At 41.0% G+C, this 22,974-nt stretch overlaps 1 protein-coding gene across 1 annotated transcript in view; it reads left to right on the forward strand.

The window, feature by feature from the left end:
- The first annotated feature begins 13,735 nt into the window (after positions 1–13,735).
- The window catches only part of LOC128696522 (uncharacterized), a 30,542-nt gene continuing 21,303 nt past the window's right edge, over positions 13,736–22,974 (forward strand). The window contains exon 1 of the mRNA XM_053787802.2: positions 13,736–14,218. Coding sequence (XP_053643777.1) covers positions 14,192–14,218 — 27 coding nt within the window. The 5' untranslated portion in view covers positions 13,736–14,191. The remainder of the gene's footprint in view (positions 14,219–22,974) is intronic.

The raw sequence follows: 22,974 nt of genomic DNA on the forward strand, positions 1-22,974 counted from the left end.
CATGTCGGAGGATCTCACCTTCAAGGACCATAACATTGTATCAATCGCATCTGCTAGAAAAATGACAGGATGGATAATGAGAACCTTCAAAACTAGGGAGGCCAAGCCCATGATGACACTCTTCAGGTCACTTGTTCTATCTAGGCTGGAATATTGCTGCACACTAACAGCACCTTTCAAGGCAGGTGAAATTGCTGACCTAGAAAATGTACAGAGAACCTTCATGGCGCGCATAACGGAGATAAAACACCTCAATTACTGGGAGCGCTTGAGGTTCCTAAACCTGTATTCCCTGGAACGCAGGAGGGAGAGATACATGATTATATACACCTGGAAAATCCTAGAGGGACTAGTACCGAACTTGCACACGAAAATCACTCACTACGAAAGCAAAAGACTTGGCAGACGATGCACCATCCCCCAATGAAAAGCAGGGGTGTCACTAGCACGTTAAGAGACCATACAATAAGTGTCAGGGGCCCGAGACTGTTCAACTGCCTCCCAGCATACATAAGGGGAATTACCAACAGACCCCTGGCAGTCTTCAAGCTGGCACTGGACAAGCACCTAAAGTCGTTTCCTGATCAGCCGGGCTGTGGCTCGTACGTTGGTTTGCGTGCAGCCAGCAGCAACAGCCTGGTTGATCAGGCTCTGATCCACCAGGAGGCCTGGTCACAGACCGGGCCGCGGGGGCGTTGACCCCCGGAACTCTCTCCAGGTAAACTCCAGACCGTGTTTACTCTTCTACCCTGACGATCCGCCATCTTGCGTACTGTAGTACACGGTTCGCCATCAGGTGTAAGCAAGAGCAGGCTCAGAAAGCGTCCTCTCAGCCCGCAGGTTGAGAGACGAATGCCAAGAAACAAACTAGAAGATCCCAATTAGATCAGGTGGACTTCCTCGCCAAGTCACAGCAGAGCGAGACGCCCACTCCCCACCTTAACGATCATTTCATCATTTATCGTACCATGAAAATCATTAGGGATTGGACAGGCCTACACAGGACAATGAAAATGAGGTCAACTAGAAACTACAATAAAGAAATACTGGTAAATAGGCTACAAAATTATGATTGGATGGTGATTACAAGTTGCACGGATGTAAATGATGCCTGGGAAAAATTAAAAACAATGTTCATTGTCATCCAAAACAATGAAATCAAAGAAACACGTTTGCTAGGAAAACAAGGTAGTAAACACAGTATTATGATCAGACTTCATTCATATGATAAAAGAAAGGACTTAATTAAATCAGCAATTACAATGAAAAATGGAGTGTTCATCAACGAGTGTCTAACAAGAAAACGTCAAAACCTGTTCAGGTTGAGAAAACTTAAACAGGAAAACAAAATACATCAGTGTTTCACTCGAGATGGGAAAATACTAGTTAGAAAAACTTCAGCAGGACAACAATACACCATCTCAAATGAACATGATTTCTCTACCTTCCTTAGAAAAGCTGACATTTCTGTAACAGGTTAGATAAGTGTCCTTAACACATATATACGTGTGGTGCATATAATGTACGCTACTATTACATTTGTGGAAAATTACATTTATCTGAATGTATCATTATATACATAACAGTAAATGAACAAAGATAATTATTATTTATCAGTTAGACAAGTAGGAATTTGGGACACCTAGGTCGCAAAAAATGTCCCCCTTCGATACCTACCACTGTCATATCCACAAGTTGCTCTGGACCTATTAATTATAAATGAAAAATACATCACCCGGAATGCTGGTAAATATATAAATTCGTGGACTGTATATTAAATTAATAAAGAATTATATATATACACATTTATATAACAGAAGGAGAATATATCTTAATCATAACACTCACCAATTTGACTGGAGATTAATGTGTCACGTACAGGACCCCCCCTTTTGCCTACATTTATGAAAAATTCACTGGCCAGAATTTAAACATAAATTAGACAACTTATCTGAGGTTCCTGGAGTTGTCCTGTCCTGTCGCCTGATATCTCAAGTTATCCAGGAATGCACATCCAACAATTTCGCCTCCTATTTGAGAGGTGTCAACCCAATTTTAACCTCTAGAGCACGAAAAATTCTTGCCATTATTCACAACGTCTGTTCAATTCAAACAATAATGGCGACTCTCCTCCTGTGCAGACGCAGGCTTTCCGTTTTCTAGACATAAATATTATTAAATACAGTATGGCTATCCATTTACCTATAAATTACAGTATTTTCCACACACTGGCCGGGTGGAGGTCGTTGCTAAACGACTCAAATTGTTCATTTGGCAATGGTGGAGAACCTGGATACATATAGGATCTGGCATTCACACGGCGACATATTACACAAGATTTAATCACCCTTTTTACACTTTGCCGTCCTTGTGGAATCCAGAAAGGTTCCCTAATACAATTTAAGGTATCTTGTTCCCCACCATGCATTACATTTTTATGGGCATTTAGAACAATTAAATTTGTTAGATGATGAGTTTTGGGCAGTAAGATAGGGTGTTTAGCATAATCACCCAATTCAGCATTTTGTAACCTACCTCTGCACCTAATTACACTGTTCTCTAAATACAGCCCCAATTTCTCTATTATGGAACCTTTCATAATTTTTCTTTCCATCATCAATTTAATCTCATTTCCACAGATTTCCTCCTGTACCCTCTTTATCCAATATTCAAGAGGATGTGAAAACTTAAATGAAATATTCATCTTGTTTAGAAATTTAAACACCAACTTAGTTACATTGATTAGTTTGGGTAAAGAAGAATACCTATTTATATCAATGGCTAAGGGAGGACAAACTATTGGAGCGGTGGTCACAGTAATTTCAACAGGAGCAATATACGCCTTTTGTACAGGCCAATTAGCTTTATTTACCAACCAGCTCGGTCCTTTAAACCATGATACAGCATTTACAAATTTAGCATAAGATAAACCTCGAGACAAGAAATCAGCTGGATTCTCCTCACTAGGTATATGATTAAATGTTAACATATGCTGACCCAAACTATTATACTTCTCTTGCATCTGATTAATTTCAGCGACTCTGTTTTGTACGTACACAATTTTACTGTTTCCATTACGAATCCATTGTAAGGATACCTCATTATCAGACTTAATTACAATGTCGTTAATATTTATCTCCTGCAACTTATTTCTTATATAATTAGCTAATTTGACACCTACATAAATGGCTGTTAATTCCAACTGAGGCAAGGTGCGTGATTTAATTGGAGACACTTTAGCCTTAGACATAACAAGAGAAATAAAACTATTACATTGAAGGTAAGCAACTGCTCCATATGCCAATTTTGAAGCATCACAAAAAATGTGGAGTACATTTTTCCCATTTGGATTAGCCACCTGGCATGGGAACTCCAACATTGGAATTTTCTCATAATCACCAATTAATTCATCCCACCTGTTAATGAATTCCTAAGGTAGAATTTCACCCCAAGAACATTTTAGTTTCCATGCTTCCTGAATTAATAATTTCCCTCTTATAGTAAGGGGTGACACTAAACCTAGTGGATCAAAACATTTGGAAACTTCAGCAAGCAAAACTCTCTTAGTTAATTTATTGGGCATACTGTAATTATTAAGTTTTAACATTAACAAATCTCTCTCAGTATCCCAGGTTAAACCCAGTACATTACTACATTTTGGCACTTCATCTCCAGGGTAATCTTTACTTATTTTGTTCTTTAATTTGGACGAATTACTATTCCATTCCCTCAGAGGCATATTTGCACTTTTCATTATTTCATTAGCCTCTCCATAAGTCATTAACAATTCCTCTTCAGTTGACATCACACCCAGGAAATTGTCCACATAAAATTGTTTACTCATTACTTTACTCAATGGACTTTCCATACGTTTAAGGTGTGCATTTATCGTCGCTTGAAGTAGGAACGGACTGGATGTAGCACCAAATAATACGCTCCTAAAGCTAAAGGTTTTCAGAGGGCTAAGTGGGTCACTAGGATTCTCAGGCCATAAGAAGCGGGTACAATTCCGGTCAGCCTCTTGTAAACCCACTCTTAGGAAAGCTTTACTTATGTCAGCCGTTAAGGCATAATGCTTCACTCTGAAATTTAATAAATTATCTCCTAATTTTTCCGTCAACGACGGACCTGTCATCAAACAGTCATTTAAACTAGGTACATTTTTGTTACTCCTGGCACTACAATTAAACACAATCCTCAAAAGAGTGGTCTTAGAATCCTTCTTCACTCCGTGATGTGGCAAATAGTGACCATAAATTTTGGCTTGCTCAGAAGGTACCTCTCCTATAAATTTATTAATTAACTGCTCAACAATTATGTCATTATAGGCAGTTAACAATTCTGGTGTCTTACTCAGTTCGCGGAGCTGAGCCTTTAATTGCCCATATGCCATTCTGTAATTAGTGGGTAATTCTGGATGGTTCAGTCTCCACGGAAGTCGTACCCAGTATTGTCAAGATTCAAATTTTACATCTCTCAGGTATTGCTCCTGAGTAAAAGAATCGTCTGGACTTTCTTCATTTACATTTATTCCAATGCTGTCTAATTCCCACAATTTATGCACTGGCTCAACACCATCCTCTATGGAAGAATCATACTGGGGTACGATTTCATGAGTAAGACACACAGTTATGGTATTTGTAGTTTCCTCTAGTCATGAATTATTATTACGAGGAATCCTACCATACATTACATGGCCTCCTGCAGTCTTCAAAAGGGTGACACCACATTTCTTTACCATACCTTTTACAAAGGAGGCATAATAGTCACTACCTATAAAAATATTTATTGGGCCTACAGAATCATCGCTTACACCAGAAGGTGCTAAATTTACATTATGTGAAAGTCTTTCTGTAGCTTTACTAAGCCCTACTATAGATATTTTATCTGGAAGTCTATCTACAATTACTGCATTAACATGTTTTTTCTCATTGCCCAACCTGACAGTTACATAAACAGTGTCATACAATTGAGCCCTTTTATCTGAGAGAAAACCAGATGATTTTAGAGTGGTAGGATCGCCCATTTGTACTTTCATCCCATCAAGACATTTACGTTTAATGAAAGTACGTTGGGATCCTTGGTCCAATAATGCAGTTACATTTTTTGATTTATGCCTTTTATCATCAATTTTTACCTGTAACACAGGTAAGGCTACTTCAGCAAAACCATCATTATTAACATTAGCAGCAATTTTTACATTAGCTACTGTTGTGTCAGGATTGTTTCACAACATTGTATTCCCTGGAACGCAGGAGGGAGAGATACATGATTATATACACCTGGAAAATCCTAGAGGGACTAGTACCGAACTTGCATCATATAGACCCTTACACATGACTATATGGTGTCTTCCTTTGTGATTAATGTAATCTTCAGCCACACTTGACTTATCCAAATTAATATTGTAATAATTATAATCCACTACACATTAAGTAAATTTGTGAACTTAACATCTACCTCCTTCTGTCATTTCACATATAATTATTAAGTAATTAACTAATTAATGACTTCACTAATTACCATCTGGTTCGAAGGACCAATGGGCTAATTAAATGTGGAAAATTACATTCATCTGAATGTATTATATACATAACAGTAAATGAACAAAGATAATTATTATTTATCAGTTAGACAAGTAGGAATTTGGGACACCTAGGTCGCAAAAAATGTTCCCCTTCGATACCTACCACTGTCATATCCACAAGTTGCTCTGGACCTATTAATTATAAATGAAAAATACATCACCCGGAATGCTGGTAAATATATAAATTTGTGGACTGTATATTAAATTAATAAAGAATTATATATATACACATTTATATAACAGAAGGAGAATATATCTTAATCATAACACTCACCAATTTGACTGGAGATTAATGTGTCATGTACAGGACCCCCCCTTTTGCCTACATTTATGAAAAATTTACTAGCCAGAATTTAAACATAAATTAGACAACTTATCTGAGGTTCCTGGAGTTGTCCTGTCCTGTCGCCTGATATCTCAAGTTATGCAGGAATGCACATCCAACAATTTCACCTCCTATTTGAGAGGTGTCAACCCAATTTTAACCTCTAGAGCACGAAAAATTCTTGCCATTATTCACAACGTCTGTTCAATTCAAACAATAATGGCGACTCTCCTTCTGTGCAGACGCAGGCTTTCCGTTTTCTATGACATAAATATTATTAAATACAGTATGCCCATCTATTTACCTATAAATTACCGTATTTCCGGAAAATATGTACAGTATTGTGCATTATTATTTTTTACTGTTACATTATTGTGCATTATTATGTTTTTTTTTCTTTTAGTATCTAATACCTGATACCTGAAATACTTTTTACTTTTTAATTGCTTTTAATTGCTCATAATTTTGTGTTGCAAGTCAAATCTTACTCAAAATTAATGTTATTCATGGTTGCTACCTGTCCATTTAATTTTGTTTACCACTACTTTTTTTAGTCCCTTTTATATTTTGTGAGCAATTAGTGTATATTCCAATTACATTATTGTGAGAGTCCCAAAACTATCTTTTGCTAGCTAGTACCAACTGCCTCTTATTTCTCTACTTATTATAGTGCAATTATTTGCTCAACTTATTATACATTACAAATTAGATCTCACTCCCAAATCAATATTATATCAAACTGACTATCTGTCCATTGAACTTTGTTTGGCAACAAAAGGTTAAGAAAAGTATAAGATAATGATTAATGTACAAAAGTAAAATTGACTGGTAGTAAATATGATAAGTAATAAATAAATAAAAAAAAAAAAGATTACAAGAAATATTAATTAATAAAATAAAATGAAAAAAAGAAATGTTTATTTCAAGTACTAAATTTTAAGAACAGTTATCGACACCATGCCTAACCCTTCTAGGGTAGGGTAGGTGCCTGAGCCCGAGCTTACAGCTCACAAGACTGTCATTCCCATTAGCCCCCTTGGGGCGGGGATGGCAGACCAGAGAGGCCTAGCTTGTGGCTAGGCCTGGGGACAGTTGGTCCCAAAGATGAGGAGGTACTTGTGCCTCCTCCCATGGGAGACTTTGGTCTCAGACACTCCCTAAAGAGGGAGCCAAGGCCGGGCCACCACTTGGAAAAGGCCCGGGCCGGGAGAATACCGGCTAATCTTTAATAATAATAATAATTAAGAACAGTTATTTGGATTCAATATTGCTCTGGTAGTTATACTAGAGCTTAATTGGCAATACAAGGTATGGAAAATTTTATAGGGATGATTACCTGTACGTATTTCAACATTACATACATACGAGTAATCTCATTGGGAGACAACAACTATATTGTTTACCGTAGTCACCCCGTGTAGACATGTGAGAAAACTTAACCACCTCTCGTCAATGCAGGTGGCCCCCCTCGACCCTCACAATCTTATCCATATCTATCCGAGACCAGTACAAATTGGATAGCACCCCCAAGTACGGCGCTACTAATTAATTGTGGAATGTATAGATTATATTAGTTTAACTGAATGAAGGGGGGGGGGTAGGTTACACATGGATATATCCATCAAAGAAAAACACTTTTACATAATCCCACCACTTACCAGATATCCTCTGGTGGTCACTTGACATAGCTGGATCACCCATAACCTATCCAATTACAACATACCTAACTGGCCAGTATCAGTCTGCTATAACTAGAAGGGTTACTTAACTGTTGGTGATTGATGTTCCTTATTTCCTCCATTCACCATCTCATTTCGATGTCCTGCTACACCGACACGGTTCTTATTCCAGCAGGACGAGGTATCCGTTGGTTTGTCCCGGTTTAGAAGTCGTGACTCCATAAAAACTTCACTATCCTCGGGACGGGAACCACGAGGACAACGTGTACACTCAGAGCAGGGCGACTTATTTCACTTCCCGCATTCTCTTAACTTAATGTTATTATCACTGATTACATTACCATTCACAAGACGATTTAATGTCTCATAGTTATTATACACATTAGAGGTCACTCCATTAAGATCTGAGACCGATGAGTGAGGATTAACTCACGGGTAATTTTCCCTGGACACATTCCATGGCGGCGCACCCATCACCTCAGGTCCTACCATTATTCACTAATTTTACCACTTATTACAGCGGTGCCGTCAACCACGTTCCCTCACTCTTCACCAGGGACAGTCACGACACTTCCTATTATGAAGTGAGGCCTATATTAATCCTTAGGCCGCCGTGAGCGCCAATTTCCTGGTCCCACGTTTTCACAGCCTCTTAAACTCATTCAAAACGCTGCTGCCTCTCCATGCCCTGTGTCGACTTTTCAAATTCAAATTCAAATTCAAAGTTTATTCTCTATAAGGATTACAATGCTGAGTTTACAGAAATTTGGTTATTGTTTGGTTTACATGTAGTAAAATTGTGATTACAGAGTGTACCACTAGAACGCTTAGCATGGCTAGGCATTTCGGGCATACTTAGTTTTATTCTTAATTGTAAAATATTACAAATTATGAGGTAAGTTGGTATTATGGCTAAGTGACTAAATACTAGTTTGTGAGTTTAGCAATGTGAATGCTTTTGTTTTGGCACAGTACATAGTTTCAGTATTGGAGTATCACAGGATTCATTATTTTAAGACTGAGATTAATATTTCTGTTTATGGTCAAATGAGTGAGTGAGTGTAAGTGTAAGTGTGAACTTGTCTCCCCACACGTCCGCGCAGGCGCAAAGGGAACCCTGTTGGTTCTATTCCATTTTCAAATACATTTTTTACCCATATCGACACATTAAACACCTATTAGGCACTATAGCTTCGGAAAATTAAAAATTTTCCACACAAGGTATTTAAGAGTAAGGAACTACTCTAAGATAGTAAATGTGATATTAAAACAGGTTATGGTAATTAAACAAGTAATGGTAATTAAAATAATGCCAAAAATATTGAGAGTAAATTGTACTGATAGTAAAAAATGGTATTTGATAATAAATTTGGTAAGTAAAAAAGGTATTTGATAATAAATTTGGTAAGTAATAGCAATTAATAGTATTTAAAGAAATATGAGGTTGTAATATGGACAGAGAAAATATTAATTAAGTAAATATTTAAGCAAACAATAGTAATTAAGAAAATTATATAACATAAGGCGACTTATGCTTACTAGTAAAATCACATTACTGAGGTAGTTGATTTTTTATTACTAAGAGATTGTACTGTGAAATTTGTACAATAATGGAGCAAAACATACACTACACATAGGCTTTTAGGGGCCAGTAGGGCAATTAATTGTAGCTCTTTTGTTTACCGTCCGATTTCCTCCAGTTTTGGTGCACAAGACAAAGTGTTTCCACACCGTGTAAAAAATATTTGTCAAAAATATACCTCAAACAACAACTGAGAAAAGACTGAAAAAGGACTGATTTACAGAAAATGCCCTTTGGCAGGAAGGTAGTCCTACATGGGACGACATAAGGTTGTTTGGACACTTGATGCCGAGAGAACAATGCTAATACTAATTTTCCGCAAGGCCTTTCCTCTAAATAACTTATCTTTATTTCACAAAAAATAAAGTTTGTAAGTTTTTGCAATGTTGAAAAAATCTGCCCTTTACTCCCACATAAATCCCAAAGAATTTGAAATATTTCCAAAATTCCCTCTGAATTAATTAGAGAAATCATTATTTTACCATTTCTGTGAATATTATTCCACTTAATTAAGTAATAAAGGTGTACCTTAGCGAAGTAAGTGAATAAGTTATTTCCGAGATATTGGCTTGGAGCGCCGGGCGGCCCACCGTCTCGAATTTTTTTTTTTTTTTTTTCGCGAAAATCGCGTTGGTTTCGGTGTATTTCTTAGTAAACTGATGTTCTAGTGCAGTTATCCTCTTCAACGCACCGTTTTCTCTTACTCAATGACCAAAGAATACGACATGGAGAGCAGTAACTTATTTATATCGAAATATTCCCGATGGTCTATGGGCCACATTATGGCTTATTTTATTCAGTCTAGAGTATATAACATGTTTGTATGTTACTTATAGTGTTTATTATATCAGATAAATTCTGATAGATAAATAAGCCGTAGAGTTGATATATAAGCTAATATAAGCGTAATATTGAAGAGATTTCTCATGGCTCTCTGGATCGGGAATACTGCCGAGTGTTGCCAGATGGTGCCTGATTACCTGGCACTCTACAGATAAGCTCCGCCTACTCTTATATGATGCCAAATAGTCAATTATAATAGAAAGAATAATGCAAGAAAAAGCGATAAAAAGCAAGGAAAAACTTCCAAAAAATATATGGGCTGTGAGCAGACGCACTACCCATATCACCGTCACCTTACCTGATATAAATGACTATAATTTCTTGTAGAAACGTCGTAGAACATTCATTCTGGTACCATTGTGTTGCCAAAGAGTTAAGCTATTTTTCTGTATGACTCAATTGCCATAATTTTTCGATTTTTTGTTGAGCGCGCGCGGAAAATTGCCCTACTGGCCCCTTTAGGTTGGACATTGTTTAGTTATTCTCTGTAAGATTAATATCCCTGAGAAATCGTGATAGATCATTCTCGTGAGAGAATCCTCTCTAGAAGGTAAGAGCAACGTGGAAGAACCTCAGCCTGTGAGAGAGAGGGATACCAAGAACGTGGGAGAACCTCAGCATGTGACAGGGATACCAAGAACGTGGGAGAACCTCAGCATGTGAGAGATAGGGATACCAAGAACGTGAGAGAACCTCAGCATGTGACAGGGATACCAAGAACGTGGGAGAACCTCAGCATGCGAGTGATAGGGATACCAAGAACGTGGGAGAACCTCAGCATGTGAGAGATAGGGATACCAAGAACGTGGGAGAACCTCAGCCTGTGAGTGATAGAGATACCAAGAACGTGGGAGAACCTCAGCATGTGAGTGATAGGGATACCAAGAACGTGGGAGAACCTCAGCATGTGAGTGATAGGGATACCAATAACGTGGGAGAACCTCAGCATGTGAGAGATAGGGATACCAAGAACGTGGGAGAGCCTCAGCATGTGAGTGACAGGGATACCAAGAACGTGGGAGAACCTCAGCATATGAGAGACAGGGATACCAAGAACGTGGGAATACCTCAGCATGTGAGTGAAAGGGATACCAAGAACGTGGGAGAACCTCAGCATGTGAGAGATGGGGATACCATGAACGTGGGAGAACCTCAGCATGTGAGTGAAAGGGATACCAAGAACGATACCCGAGTCGTCTACTGTAATTCTATTTTAATAATAATAATATCTTTATTTACTACAAGTACATGTACAAGGTATACAGTCCTAGCTGACATCACTGACAAGTACATGTACAAGGTATACAGTCCTAGCTGACATCACTGACAAGTACATGTACAAGGTATACAGTCCTAGCTGACATCACTGACAAGTACATGTACAAGGTATACAGTCCTAGCTGACATCACTGACATACTACTATATAGAAAGCCCCTTGTTTTGCTGAGCATTTCGGGCAAATTAGGTCAGTGTCCCAGGATGCGACCCACACCAGTCGACTAACACCCAGGTACCCATTTTATTGATGAGGAACATAGACAACAGGTGGAAAGAAACATGCCCAGTGTTTCTACTCTGACTGGGAATCGAACCCAGGCCCTCGCCGTGTGAAGCGAGAGCTTTAACCACCAGAGGCAGACTTATCATCATTGGGGAACATCAGCATAATTGTCACAATCTGGAATCAGTTACTGTAGCTACTATCGATGGTTTTGATAGTAGCTACTATCAAAATCATTGCTCAGAACGGTGGTAGTTTCAACATCTCGGAAGTTCTGGTTAAATCAATTTTTGTGCAAGAATGGTATATAATACCGACAAGATGAAATTAAGACACATGCGCAACATCTGGGTATCTTTATTGTAGACTGGATGGCGAAACGTCTACAATAAAGATACCCAGATGTTGCGCATGTGTCTTAATTTCAAATCAATTTTTCCCTCCAGAAACACTGTGATCAGATGAATAGGAAGTCCTGGTCCACTCCACCTTACCTGACCTTCTCTGTTTCTTCTATGATAACCCCATTTTTCATCTGTTTCATTGATAAAGATCACCGTTGTGAAACATCTGGTACCGCAACCTGACATTGATGCCTGGAGTATACCTGGAGAGAGTTCCGGGGGTCAACGCCCCCGCGGCCCGGTCTGTGACCAGGCCTCATGGTGGATCAGGGCCTGATCAACCAGGCTGTTACTCTTGGCCGCACGCAACCCGACGTATGAACCACAGCCCGGCTGATCAGATACTGACTTTAGGTGCCTGTCCAGTGCCTGATTGAAGACAGTCAAAAGTCTATTGATAATTCTCCTTGTGCATACCACTCTCCACAACCTTGTTAATTCACACACACACACACACACACACACACACACACACACACACAGGAGCTCGGACTCGACCCCCGCAACCTCAACTAGGTGAGTACACACACACACACACACACACACACACACACACACACGCACACACACACACACCTGGTGCTTGTAACTTACATACCATCATTTACTCTGAGATTAATAACATGTAGTGAGATGTGTATCATCCCTTCTAAAATGAGTAACATATTTAATGTGAAAAGTTTTCTCATGAGATTGTCTTTATTTCTGTCTAATTCCTTCTGGTAATCCACTGTAGTAAAATAATGGCCGTACACTTCGTAATGTTTTATTATCTATGTCTATAATAATGTTTGTAAATAAATATATTTGATAATGAAAATAATATTATACCTGAAAATCTATCAGATGTAACTTATAATATTTGATGTTGTTGACCTCATATCTGACCTATAATGTTGAAGTTCTCAGAGTTTCTCCAGAAACAGAGTGGCTGGCAACATGGGCTGGCAACATGGGCTGGCAACATGGGCTGGCAACATGGGATGGGCTGGCAACAAGAGCTGGCAACATGGGCTGGCAACAAGGGCTGGCAACATGGGCTGGCAACAAGGGCTGGCAACATGGTCTGGCAAAAAGGGCTGGCAACAAGGGCTGGCAACAAGGGCTGGCAACAAGGGCTGGCAACAAAAACTAGCAACGAGGGCTGGCAACAAGGGTTGGAAACAAAAGGTGGCAACAAAGGGTGACAACAAAGGCTGGCAACAAGGGTTGGAAACAAAAGGTGACAACGAAAGCTGGTAACAGAGGCTGGCAACAAAGGCTGGCAACAAGGGCTGGCAACAAGGATTGGAAACAAAAGTTGGCAACAAAAGCTGGTAACAAAGGCTGGCAACAAAGGCTGGCAACAAGAGCTGGAAACAAAAGCTGGCAATAAAAGTTGGCAAGAAAACCTGGCAATAGGGGCTGACAACAAAACCTGGCAACAAAGGCTGGCAACAAGGGCTAGCAACAAAAGTTGGCAACAAAGGCTGACAATAAGGGCTGGCAGCAAAAGCTGGCAACAAAGGCTGGCAGCAAGGGCTGGGAACAAGGGCTGGCAACAAGAGCTGGCAACAAGGGCTGGCAACAGTCACCTTCATGTGGTTTCCTTCCCCTGGTAACAGCTGTTGGGATGGTAGTGTAGAGTAAGGGGGGGGGAAGCTTGAAGGGGGTGTTCTTAAAGCTGATTTGCCTTTCTGAATGCACTGTTTGTGTGATGACGTCACAGGTAGGGTATAAAGAGTCAAGTAGTGAGTAGAGAATCAGGTGCGGCACCAGCAGTGGCCCTCAGCACCCATCCAGCACAACACCACCCTTCCCAATTTCTTTGCCTCTTCCCCACTGTGACTGTCCTCCTTCCCACTGCGACTGTCCTCTTTCCCATCTGTGACTGTCCTCCTCCCCCATCTGTGACTGTCCTCCTCGCCTATCTGTGACTGTCCTCCTTCCCACTGTGACTGTCCTCCTCATCTTTGACTGTCCTCCTACCCATCTGTGACTGTCCTCCTTCCCACTGTGACTGTCCTCCTCCTCATCTGTGACTGTCCTCCTCCCCTATCTGTGACTGTCCTCCTCCTCATCTGTGACTGGCCTCCTCCCCTATCTGTGACTGTCCTCCTCTTCCACTCTTACCTAAAGTCACTATTCTGCTGCTGGCTGGTTCCCCACCTCATTCAAACTGTCTTATCAGATTGTTCAACTTCTAGTTTGTCTGGACGCCAAGTAATTATCCATTACTCTCGTGGTCTCCGTCACAGCTTTACCTTCTATCAAAGTATAACACTCAACGATGCTGTTCCAAACATTACTCAACCTGGTAGGTAACTAGACATTTTTTATTATGCATTAGGCTTAGTGTTAATAACGCTGTTTCCTTCAGTAACTTCAAAGTAATTATTTAAAAAGAAGCCATTATTATGTCTACAAATAAATCTACTTTTTCTAATTGTATGATGTTTTGATCTTGACTTTTAAAATTCCATTCGTATTAAATTATTTACTGTCTAAAAGCAATAGCGACGGAGAACAGTATCGTCGGTCCCAACACAAATATTCAATTAAAAAAGGCTGAGTGGAATAACCCAACAAAATTATCATAAAATTATCAAATAGTGAACTGCACAACCAAATTAAATCCGAGGTTATGTTCAGCTTAAAAACTTACTCATACTAAGACTGAGATCTATTAGTGCGTCTCTCCCTCACCTCTTCCCTTAATTTATCAAGAAACCTGGCTCTTCTCTCTCTCTCTCTCTCTCTCTCTCTCTCTCTCTCTCTCTCTCTCTCTCTCTCTCATTTTTTAATCAAGGGTTTTACAGGGTTTGGTTAAATGTTCCTGCCTCTATTTACATGCTAAGAGGTGTTATCTACCTCAGTTCATTTGAAAGCCTTTTCGTTATTAAAGACATACAGATTGGGAATAGGATGAAGTTGGAACCCGAAACCTCCCCAGGTATACTCCAGGTATCTGTTGCCCAGAGATTTCATCTGATCAACTGACTTTATTTTGTTGATGTTATACTGAAAGAACATGTTACAGACTTAAGTCATTCCAGGAATAAATGGTCTCAGATGAAGTGTTGTCCTGGAGAAGTGTACAATCTGAGTGTAGTTGCTCTTTGCCTGTCATGTGTAGAAGCTCATTTGTCTTTGTCTGCTGAGTGGAACCGAGTGTGGTACCTTGACAATATTGGCCTTATACATAACAGTGAGTCCACCCACATTCTTCCTGTGTTGAAGGCTTTGCTGAAATGACAAATCTATCTAGGCTGGGTCCAGGCGAGAGATGAGTCGTCTTGCTCTGTTATCTGTTCTGTCAAGAATTCGCAGATGAGTCGGGAGCAGGGGAAAGGGCAGGGAATCCAAGAAAGTGAAGCATACTCAAGGTGTGAGGATACTGTGCCTCGTACAGAATCTTGTGACCTGTACTGTTGAGCAGATGTTATAAGCTTCCTGAAAACTTTGTAAGCAAGATTTACAACGTGGTTCTTCATAGTCTCAAGAAATCGTAATGACACGATTGCAAACAAACCATACCCTCGGCCGGGCTGGAGTTTTGAGACTCTATGACCGCGGGTTCAATCCCGGCCGAGGGTATGGTTTCTTCATAGTCGTTTGGAATCAAATTTCACCCCAAGGATATCAACTTCATCTCCGAGTTCCAACACTTTCCCCTTCATAATTCATTCTTATCAAAGTCACGGTGCCTGGTGGCTAAACTTTTCACTTCACACGCTGAGTTGCCGGGTTCGATTCCCGGCAAGGGTAGAAACATTGGGCGTGTTTCCTTACACCGGTTGTCTCTGTTCACCCATCAGTAAAATGGGTACCTAGGTGTTAGTGGACTGGTGTGGGTCGCATCCTAGGACAAAACTGACCTAATTTGCCCGAAATGCTCAGCATAACACAAGCCTATCTGATGTTATCCTGACGCCAAATGACTTCGAACAGGCGATAAATGACATGCCCATGCACTCTGCCCCAGGGCCAGACTCATGGAACTTCGTGTTCATCAAGAACTGCAAGAAGCCCCTATCACGAGCTTTTACCATCCTAAGAAGAGGGAGCATGGACATGGGGGTCGTCCCACAGTTACTAAAAACAACAGATATAGCTCCACTCCACAAAGGGGGCAGTAAAGCAATAGCAAAGAACTACAGACCGATAGCACTAACATCCCATATCATAAAAATCTTTGAAAAGGTCCTAAGAAGCAAGATCGCCACCCATCTAGATACCCATCAGTTACACAACCCAGGGCAACATGGGTTTAGAGCAGGTCACTCCTGTCTGTCTCAACTATTGGATCACTACGACAAGGTCCTAGATGAACTAGAAGACAAAAAGAATGCAGATGTAATATATACAACAAACTATACAACAAACATTGTCCTATAAAAACGAAACAGATCACAAACAAACGGCTTGGTTGCCCATGGCTAACCAGCACCATTCTGAAATCCATTGATAAGAAACACCAATATGAAAAGCATTGTAGACAGGGCTTGACACACAAAGATATTCTTAAACACTATTTATCAGTTCTCACCAAATTAATAAAGAAAGACAAACAACTGTACTACTGTAAAGTAAAAGGACACAAGTGCAACTAATGTGACATATTATTGCGGCAACGTTTCGCTCTCCAGGAGAGCGAAACGTTGCCACAATAAAATGTCACATTAGTTGCACTTGTGTCCTTTTACTTTACATATTGTCGGTAATTCTACCAACTTTATTACAACTGTACTACTCCAGCAGATTCACTGACACAAGAGGAGATATAAAAAAGACCTGGAAAACACTTTCCCAGATTCTGGGGACCCACAAACTGAAAAAAAAGAATATTCTCCTAAACCTAATGAAACGACACTGCATCCCATTGATACAGCTAACAAGATAGACGACTTCTTCTCAAACATAGGATCTAATCTTGCCAGTAAAATCCCACGTACCAATGCCCGTGCCGGGGACTACCTAGATGGGAATTTCCCAAATTCCTTCTATCTTGTACCAACTGAGCCCACGGAAGTCACCGCGATAATAAAGTCACTTAAAAATAACTCAGGGAATCTGTCTCACGTCCCACCATTATTGTACAAGCGAGTGGCACATGTCCTTTCACATGCTATTACATTACTTTTTAACAAGTCACTAGAAACTAGTACTTTCCCGACACTACTCAAGACCGCAAGGGTTACACCAATACATAAAGGTGGTGACCCTACAGATGTAAACAACTATAGGCCAATATCAAACTTACCATTGCTATCCAAAATCTTCGAGAAACTCGTGCACAGGAGACTATATTCATTTATAATGGCACAAAACATACTCAACCCCTGCCAATTTGGATTCAGGAAAAATAAAAGCACCAATGATGCAATTATAAAAATGCTAGACCTGCTTTACACAGCACTGGAAAATAAGGAATATCCGCTAAGAATTTTTGACCTACGAAAAGCGTTTGACACAGTTGACCACGGCATCCTACTCCACAAACTTGACCACTATGGTATAAGAGGCCATGCGCTTGCATATTTCAAATCCTACCTTTCTAATAGGTATCAGTATGTCACCATTAAAGACACAGCCTCATCAATACGGCCACTTGATACTGGAGTTCCGCAGGGAAGTGTCCTTGGACCCCTGCTCTTCCTCCTTTGCATCAATGATCTTCCACACATATCCCAACACCTGAAACCCATTCTCTTTGCTGACGACACGACTTATGTCATTTCCCATCCTAATCTTGCCACCCTCAACACCATTGTTAACGAGGAGCTGCACAAAATGTCGACTTCGATGACAGCCAATAAACTTACACTTAACACTGACAAAACCTACTATATTATGTTTGGTAGCAGAGCAGGTGTTGCGCAACTTAACATGAAGATCGACAACACTCTAATTGCCAGACATAATGAGGGCAAATTCCTTGGCCTATACCTCGAAAACAACCTAAATTTCAGCACCCATATCCAACACATAACAAAAGAAGTATCCAAAACGGTTGGGATCCTCTCCAAGATATGATACTATGTGCCGCAAACTACCCTTCTCTCACTATACCATTCACTTATATATCCATACCTCAATCTATGCTATCTGTGCTTGGGGTTCAACTGCAGCAACACACCTAAAGCCAATAATAACCCAACAAAAAGCCGCAGTAAGAATAATCACTAAATCCCATCCCTGGCAACACACTCCCCCACTCTTCATAGATCTAAACTTACTCCCTGTTCAGAACATCCACTCTTACTACTGTGCAATCTACATCTACAGGACCTTAAATTCCAATATTAACCTTGACCTAAAACGCTTTCTTGATAGTTGTGACAGGATCCACAGGCATAACACCAGACACAAACATCTCTATGACATTCCCCGTGTCCGACTAAACCTTTACAAAAAATCAATGTATTTCAAAGGACCTAAAATCTGGAACACTCTACCTGAAAACTCTAGAACTGCAGACACACTCATCACTTTCAAAACTACAGTTAGAAAACATCTTATCTCCCTGATACACCCCGACAACTAACTACATGATAACCACCTGGTGGTTCACAATTACATTCACTCACCCACTGACTATAAACACAGAAATACTAATCTTAATCTTAAAATAATGAATCATAACTAGTCATATTTGCCTATGATACTCCAATATAGACACTATGTATTGTGCCAAAACAAAAGCATTCACACTGCGAAACTCACAAATTATAATGTAGTTACCTAGACTTAACACCATAATCTGCAAGGATTTAATGTTATGAATTAATCTAAGTCTGCCCGAAATGCCTAGCCATGCTAGGTGTCCTAGTGGCCCACTCTGTAATTAGTATTTTATAACATGTAAACTGCACAATATCCAAATCCTGTAAACCCCACATTGTAACCCTTATAGAGAATAAACTTGATAGATAAGGATGTCAGCCACAGCACCGTGTCTTCCTTTGCAGATGACACCCGAATCTGCATGACAGTGTCTTCCATTGCAGACACTGCAAGGCTCCAGGCAGACATCAACCAAATCTTTCAGTGGGTTGCAGAAAAAGCTATGAAGTTCAACGATGTGAAATTTCAATTACTCCGGTATGGTAAACACGAGGAAATTAAAACTTCATCAGAGTACAAAACAAATTCCTTCCACAAAATAGAGGGAAAAACCAACGTCAAAGACCTGTGAGTGATCATGTCGGAGGATCTCACCTTCAAGGACCATAACACTGTATCAATCGCATCTGCTAGAAAAATGACAGGATGGATAATGAGAACCTTCAAAACTAGGGATGCCAAGCCCATGATGACACTCTTCAGGTCACTTGTTCTATCTAGGCTGGAATATTGCTGCACACTAACAGCACCTTTCAAGGCAGGTGAAATTGCTGACCTAGAAAATGCACAGAGAACCTTCACGGCGCGCATAACGGAGATAAAGCACCTCAGTTACTGGGAGCACTTGAAGTTCCTGAACCTGTATTCCCTGGAACACAGGCGGGAGAGATACATAATTATATACACCTGGAAAATCCTAGAGGGACTAGTACCGAACTTGCACACGAAAATCACTCACAACGAAAGGAAAAGACTCGGCAGATGATGCAACATCCCCCCAATGAAAAGCAGGGGTGTCACTAGCACGTTAAGAGACAATACAATAAGTGTCAGGGCCCGAGACTGTTCAACTGCCTCCCAGCATACATAAGGGGGATTACCATTAGACCCCTGGCTGTCTTCAAGCTGGCACTGGGCAAGCACCTAAAGTCGGTACCTGACCAGCCGGGCTGTGGCTCGTACGTTGGATTGCGTGCAGCCAGCAGTAACAGCCTGGTTGATCAGGCTCTGATCCACCAGGAGGCCTGGTCACAGACCGAGCCGCGGGGGCGTTGACTCCCGGAACTCTCTCCAGGTAAACTCCAGGTAATAACAAGGGGCTTTCTATATAGTAGTATGTCACTGATGTCAGCCAGGAGTGTATGCCTTGTACATGTACTTGTAGGAAATAAAGATATTATTACACTATCATTATTATTATTATTGTTACTGCCCTAGTATTACCATCATGATACCTAGATTATTATTATTATAATCAAAAAGAAGCGCTAAGCCACAAGGACTATACAGCCATGATACCTAGAGACCATCATCATCTGTGTTTCTTCAAAGAGCAACTGTGACCTGCCATTGTTTTTCCCAGGCTCATATAGCTATAAGCTGGTGATTAATGTAACTTAGAGCAGCTAGCATTTACTCTCTCTCTCTTGGATAAGTAAAAGTCACAGTACAGTCGTCTGCATATGCATGGGATTCTGGGATGAGATGAAGGTCATTTAAGTAGACATGCCATAACAATGGCCCAAGAATACTTCCCTGTGGAACACTTGCACCAATAGTGTCTTGTTGGCTGTCCCGTTGAGATCTATCTACCTTGAAGCAGAGGCGTCGTAAGGGGGGTCGGGGGGGTGACACCATTTGGGAGTCACACCATAGAGCCTCTAAAGAAGGTGACACTAATGCCCAAAACAGTGCTGCACCAACATAAGTGAAGAATCCTTCTTTGATTCTGATGATGTGATAGACTGATTTTGATCATGTGATAGATGATTTTGCATAATTGAAGGTAAGGAAATGTAAGTTCAGATTTACTGTGATGTTGCCTGTAATCAAGGTCAAATCGGAATTAGTGTTTCTCTGATATTGCAATGTTTTCCTTTATTTTTGAATTTTTTTTTTGTTTTTGTATTGTTGAAGATGAATAAATGTAGGATCTGTTGCTGTACTCAAAGTGGTATTTGAGTTTATGTTTCCTCAATATTACTACGATTATTTATTTTATCATTAATAAAGTTGAGAAGTATTCGCCTGTTCGGTTTAAGGCCCTTAAACGTTCTCATTGATAAACATTAGTTACTGGTCATGCAGTAGTGACTTAACTGGAGTTTACCCCCCACATCCCCCCGCCCTTGAATTTCATGGGGGTGACACCAAAGATGCTGCCCTGGGTGACACCAGTGATTCCGTCCCGGGTGACACCAAGTCTAGCGACGCCTCTGCCTTGAAGGCAATCACTAAGGGACATAGTGCAGAATCGGCGACTCCCAGTGCTGGCAGTGTTACCAAGAGTCTCTGGTGACATACTCGGCAGAAAACACCAGCAATGTCGAGTGCTACTACACAGCTGACCTTGGATTCATCCAGTGACTGGTGCCACATAGTGGACAGGTTTAACAGCAGAAGAGTGACCGTTTTTGAAGTCATATTGACGGTCACAAAGAATTGAGTGGTCAGAAAACGCTGTCAACTGCCCTGGGATTGTCTCAACATTCTCTCTCTCTCTCTCCAGTCTTCCCACTCTGATACAAGGTGTAGATAGGTAGGTAGATAGATAGGTAGATAGATAGATAGGTAGGTAGGTAGGTGTGTGCGTGTGCGTGCGTGTGTGTGTGTGTGTGTGTGTGTGTGTGTGTGTGTGTGTGTGTGTGTGTGTGTGTGTTGGTGAGGGGTGGCTGGGGGGTCTCATGGTGTGTGACGGGTCAGAAAAACTGGTCGTTGCTCGCTCACTCAACATCATACACATGTCCTGCAACAGCGCTCACACGTACACGTGCACTTGTACGCACACGTTGAAACACACGCTGTCATATACGCGGACATTCACGCGTATGCGATGTGGGGTATGAGGTGCGTAATAATGATATTTAACTAAACTTCACACAAGAAGGCCTGCACGCGAGCGAGCACGCGCGCGCGCGCACACACACACTCACGCTCACGCTCACACACACACACAAGGTAGACAAAGACAGGATGTTCCAGAGATGGGACACAACAGCAAGGGGACACAGTTGGAAGTTGAAGACACAGATGAATCACAGGGATGTTAGGAAGTATTTCTTCAGCCACAGAGTAGTCAGGAAGTGGAATAGTTTGGGAAGCGATGTAGTGGAGGCAGGATCCATACATAGCTTTAAGGAGAGGTATGATAAAGCTCACGGTTCAGGGAGAGCGACCAGTGAAGAGGCGGGGCCAGGAGCTTGGACTCGACCCCTGCAATTTCAACTAGGTGAGTACAACTAGGTGAGTACACGCACACGCGCACACACACACACACACACATATATATACACACACACACGCACACACACATATACACACACACACACACGCACGTGGTCCAGCAACTGGCTTCTCGAATTCAACCCTGCCAAATGCAAAGTCATGAAGATCAGAGAAGGGCAAAAAAGACCGCAGACAGAGTATAGGCTAAGTGGACAAAGACTGCAAACCTCGCTCAAGGAGAAAGATATTGGGGTGACCATAACACCGAGCATGTTTCCGGAGGCGCACACATCAAACAGATAACTGCTGCAGCATATGGGCGCCTGGCAAACCTGAGAATAGCGTTCCGATAACTTAGTAAGGAATCGTTCAAGACACTGTACACTGTGTACGTCAGGCCCATACTGGAGTATTCAGTACCTGTTTGGAACCCACACTTGATCAAGCACGTCAAAAAATTAGAGAAAGTACAAAGGTTTGCAACAAGGCTAGTTCCTGAGCTCAGGGAAATATCCTACGAAGAAAGGTTGAAGGAAATCGTACTGACGACACTGGAGGACAGAAGGGTCAGGGGAGACATGATAACGACATACAAAATGCTGCGTGGAATAGATAAGGTGGACAAAGACAGGATGTTCCAGAGAGGGGACACAGAAACCAGGGGTCACAATTGGAAGCTGAAGACTGAAACGAGTCACAGGGATTTAGGAAGTATTTCTTCAGTAATAGAGTCGTCAGGAAGTGGAATAGCCTAGCAAGTGATGTAGTGGAGGCAGGGACCATACATAGCTTTAAGACGAGGTATGACAAAGCTCAGGAAGCAGAGAGAGGGAGGACCTAGTAGCGATCAGTGAAAAGGCGGGGCCAGGAGCTGAGTCTCGACTCCTGCAACCACAATTAGGTGAGGGGGCTTCATCAGTCCAATACAAATCAGAAGGGTGTAAGGAGAGGAGGAGTTTGAGGTAATCAATCCCTCAGCCTGGAGTCGATGTGCTCAATAAA

The sequence above is a fragment of the Cherax quadricarinatus genome, chromosome 47 (genome assembly GCF_038502225.1).
Source record: "Cherax quadricarinatus isolate ZL_2023a chromosome 47, ASM3850222v1, whole genome shotgun sequence".
Taxonomy (NCBI): domain Eukaryota; kingdom Metazoa; phylum Arthropoda; class Malacostraca; order Decapoda; family Parastacidae; genus Cherax; species Cherax quadricarinatus.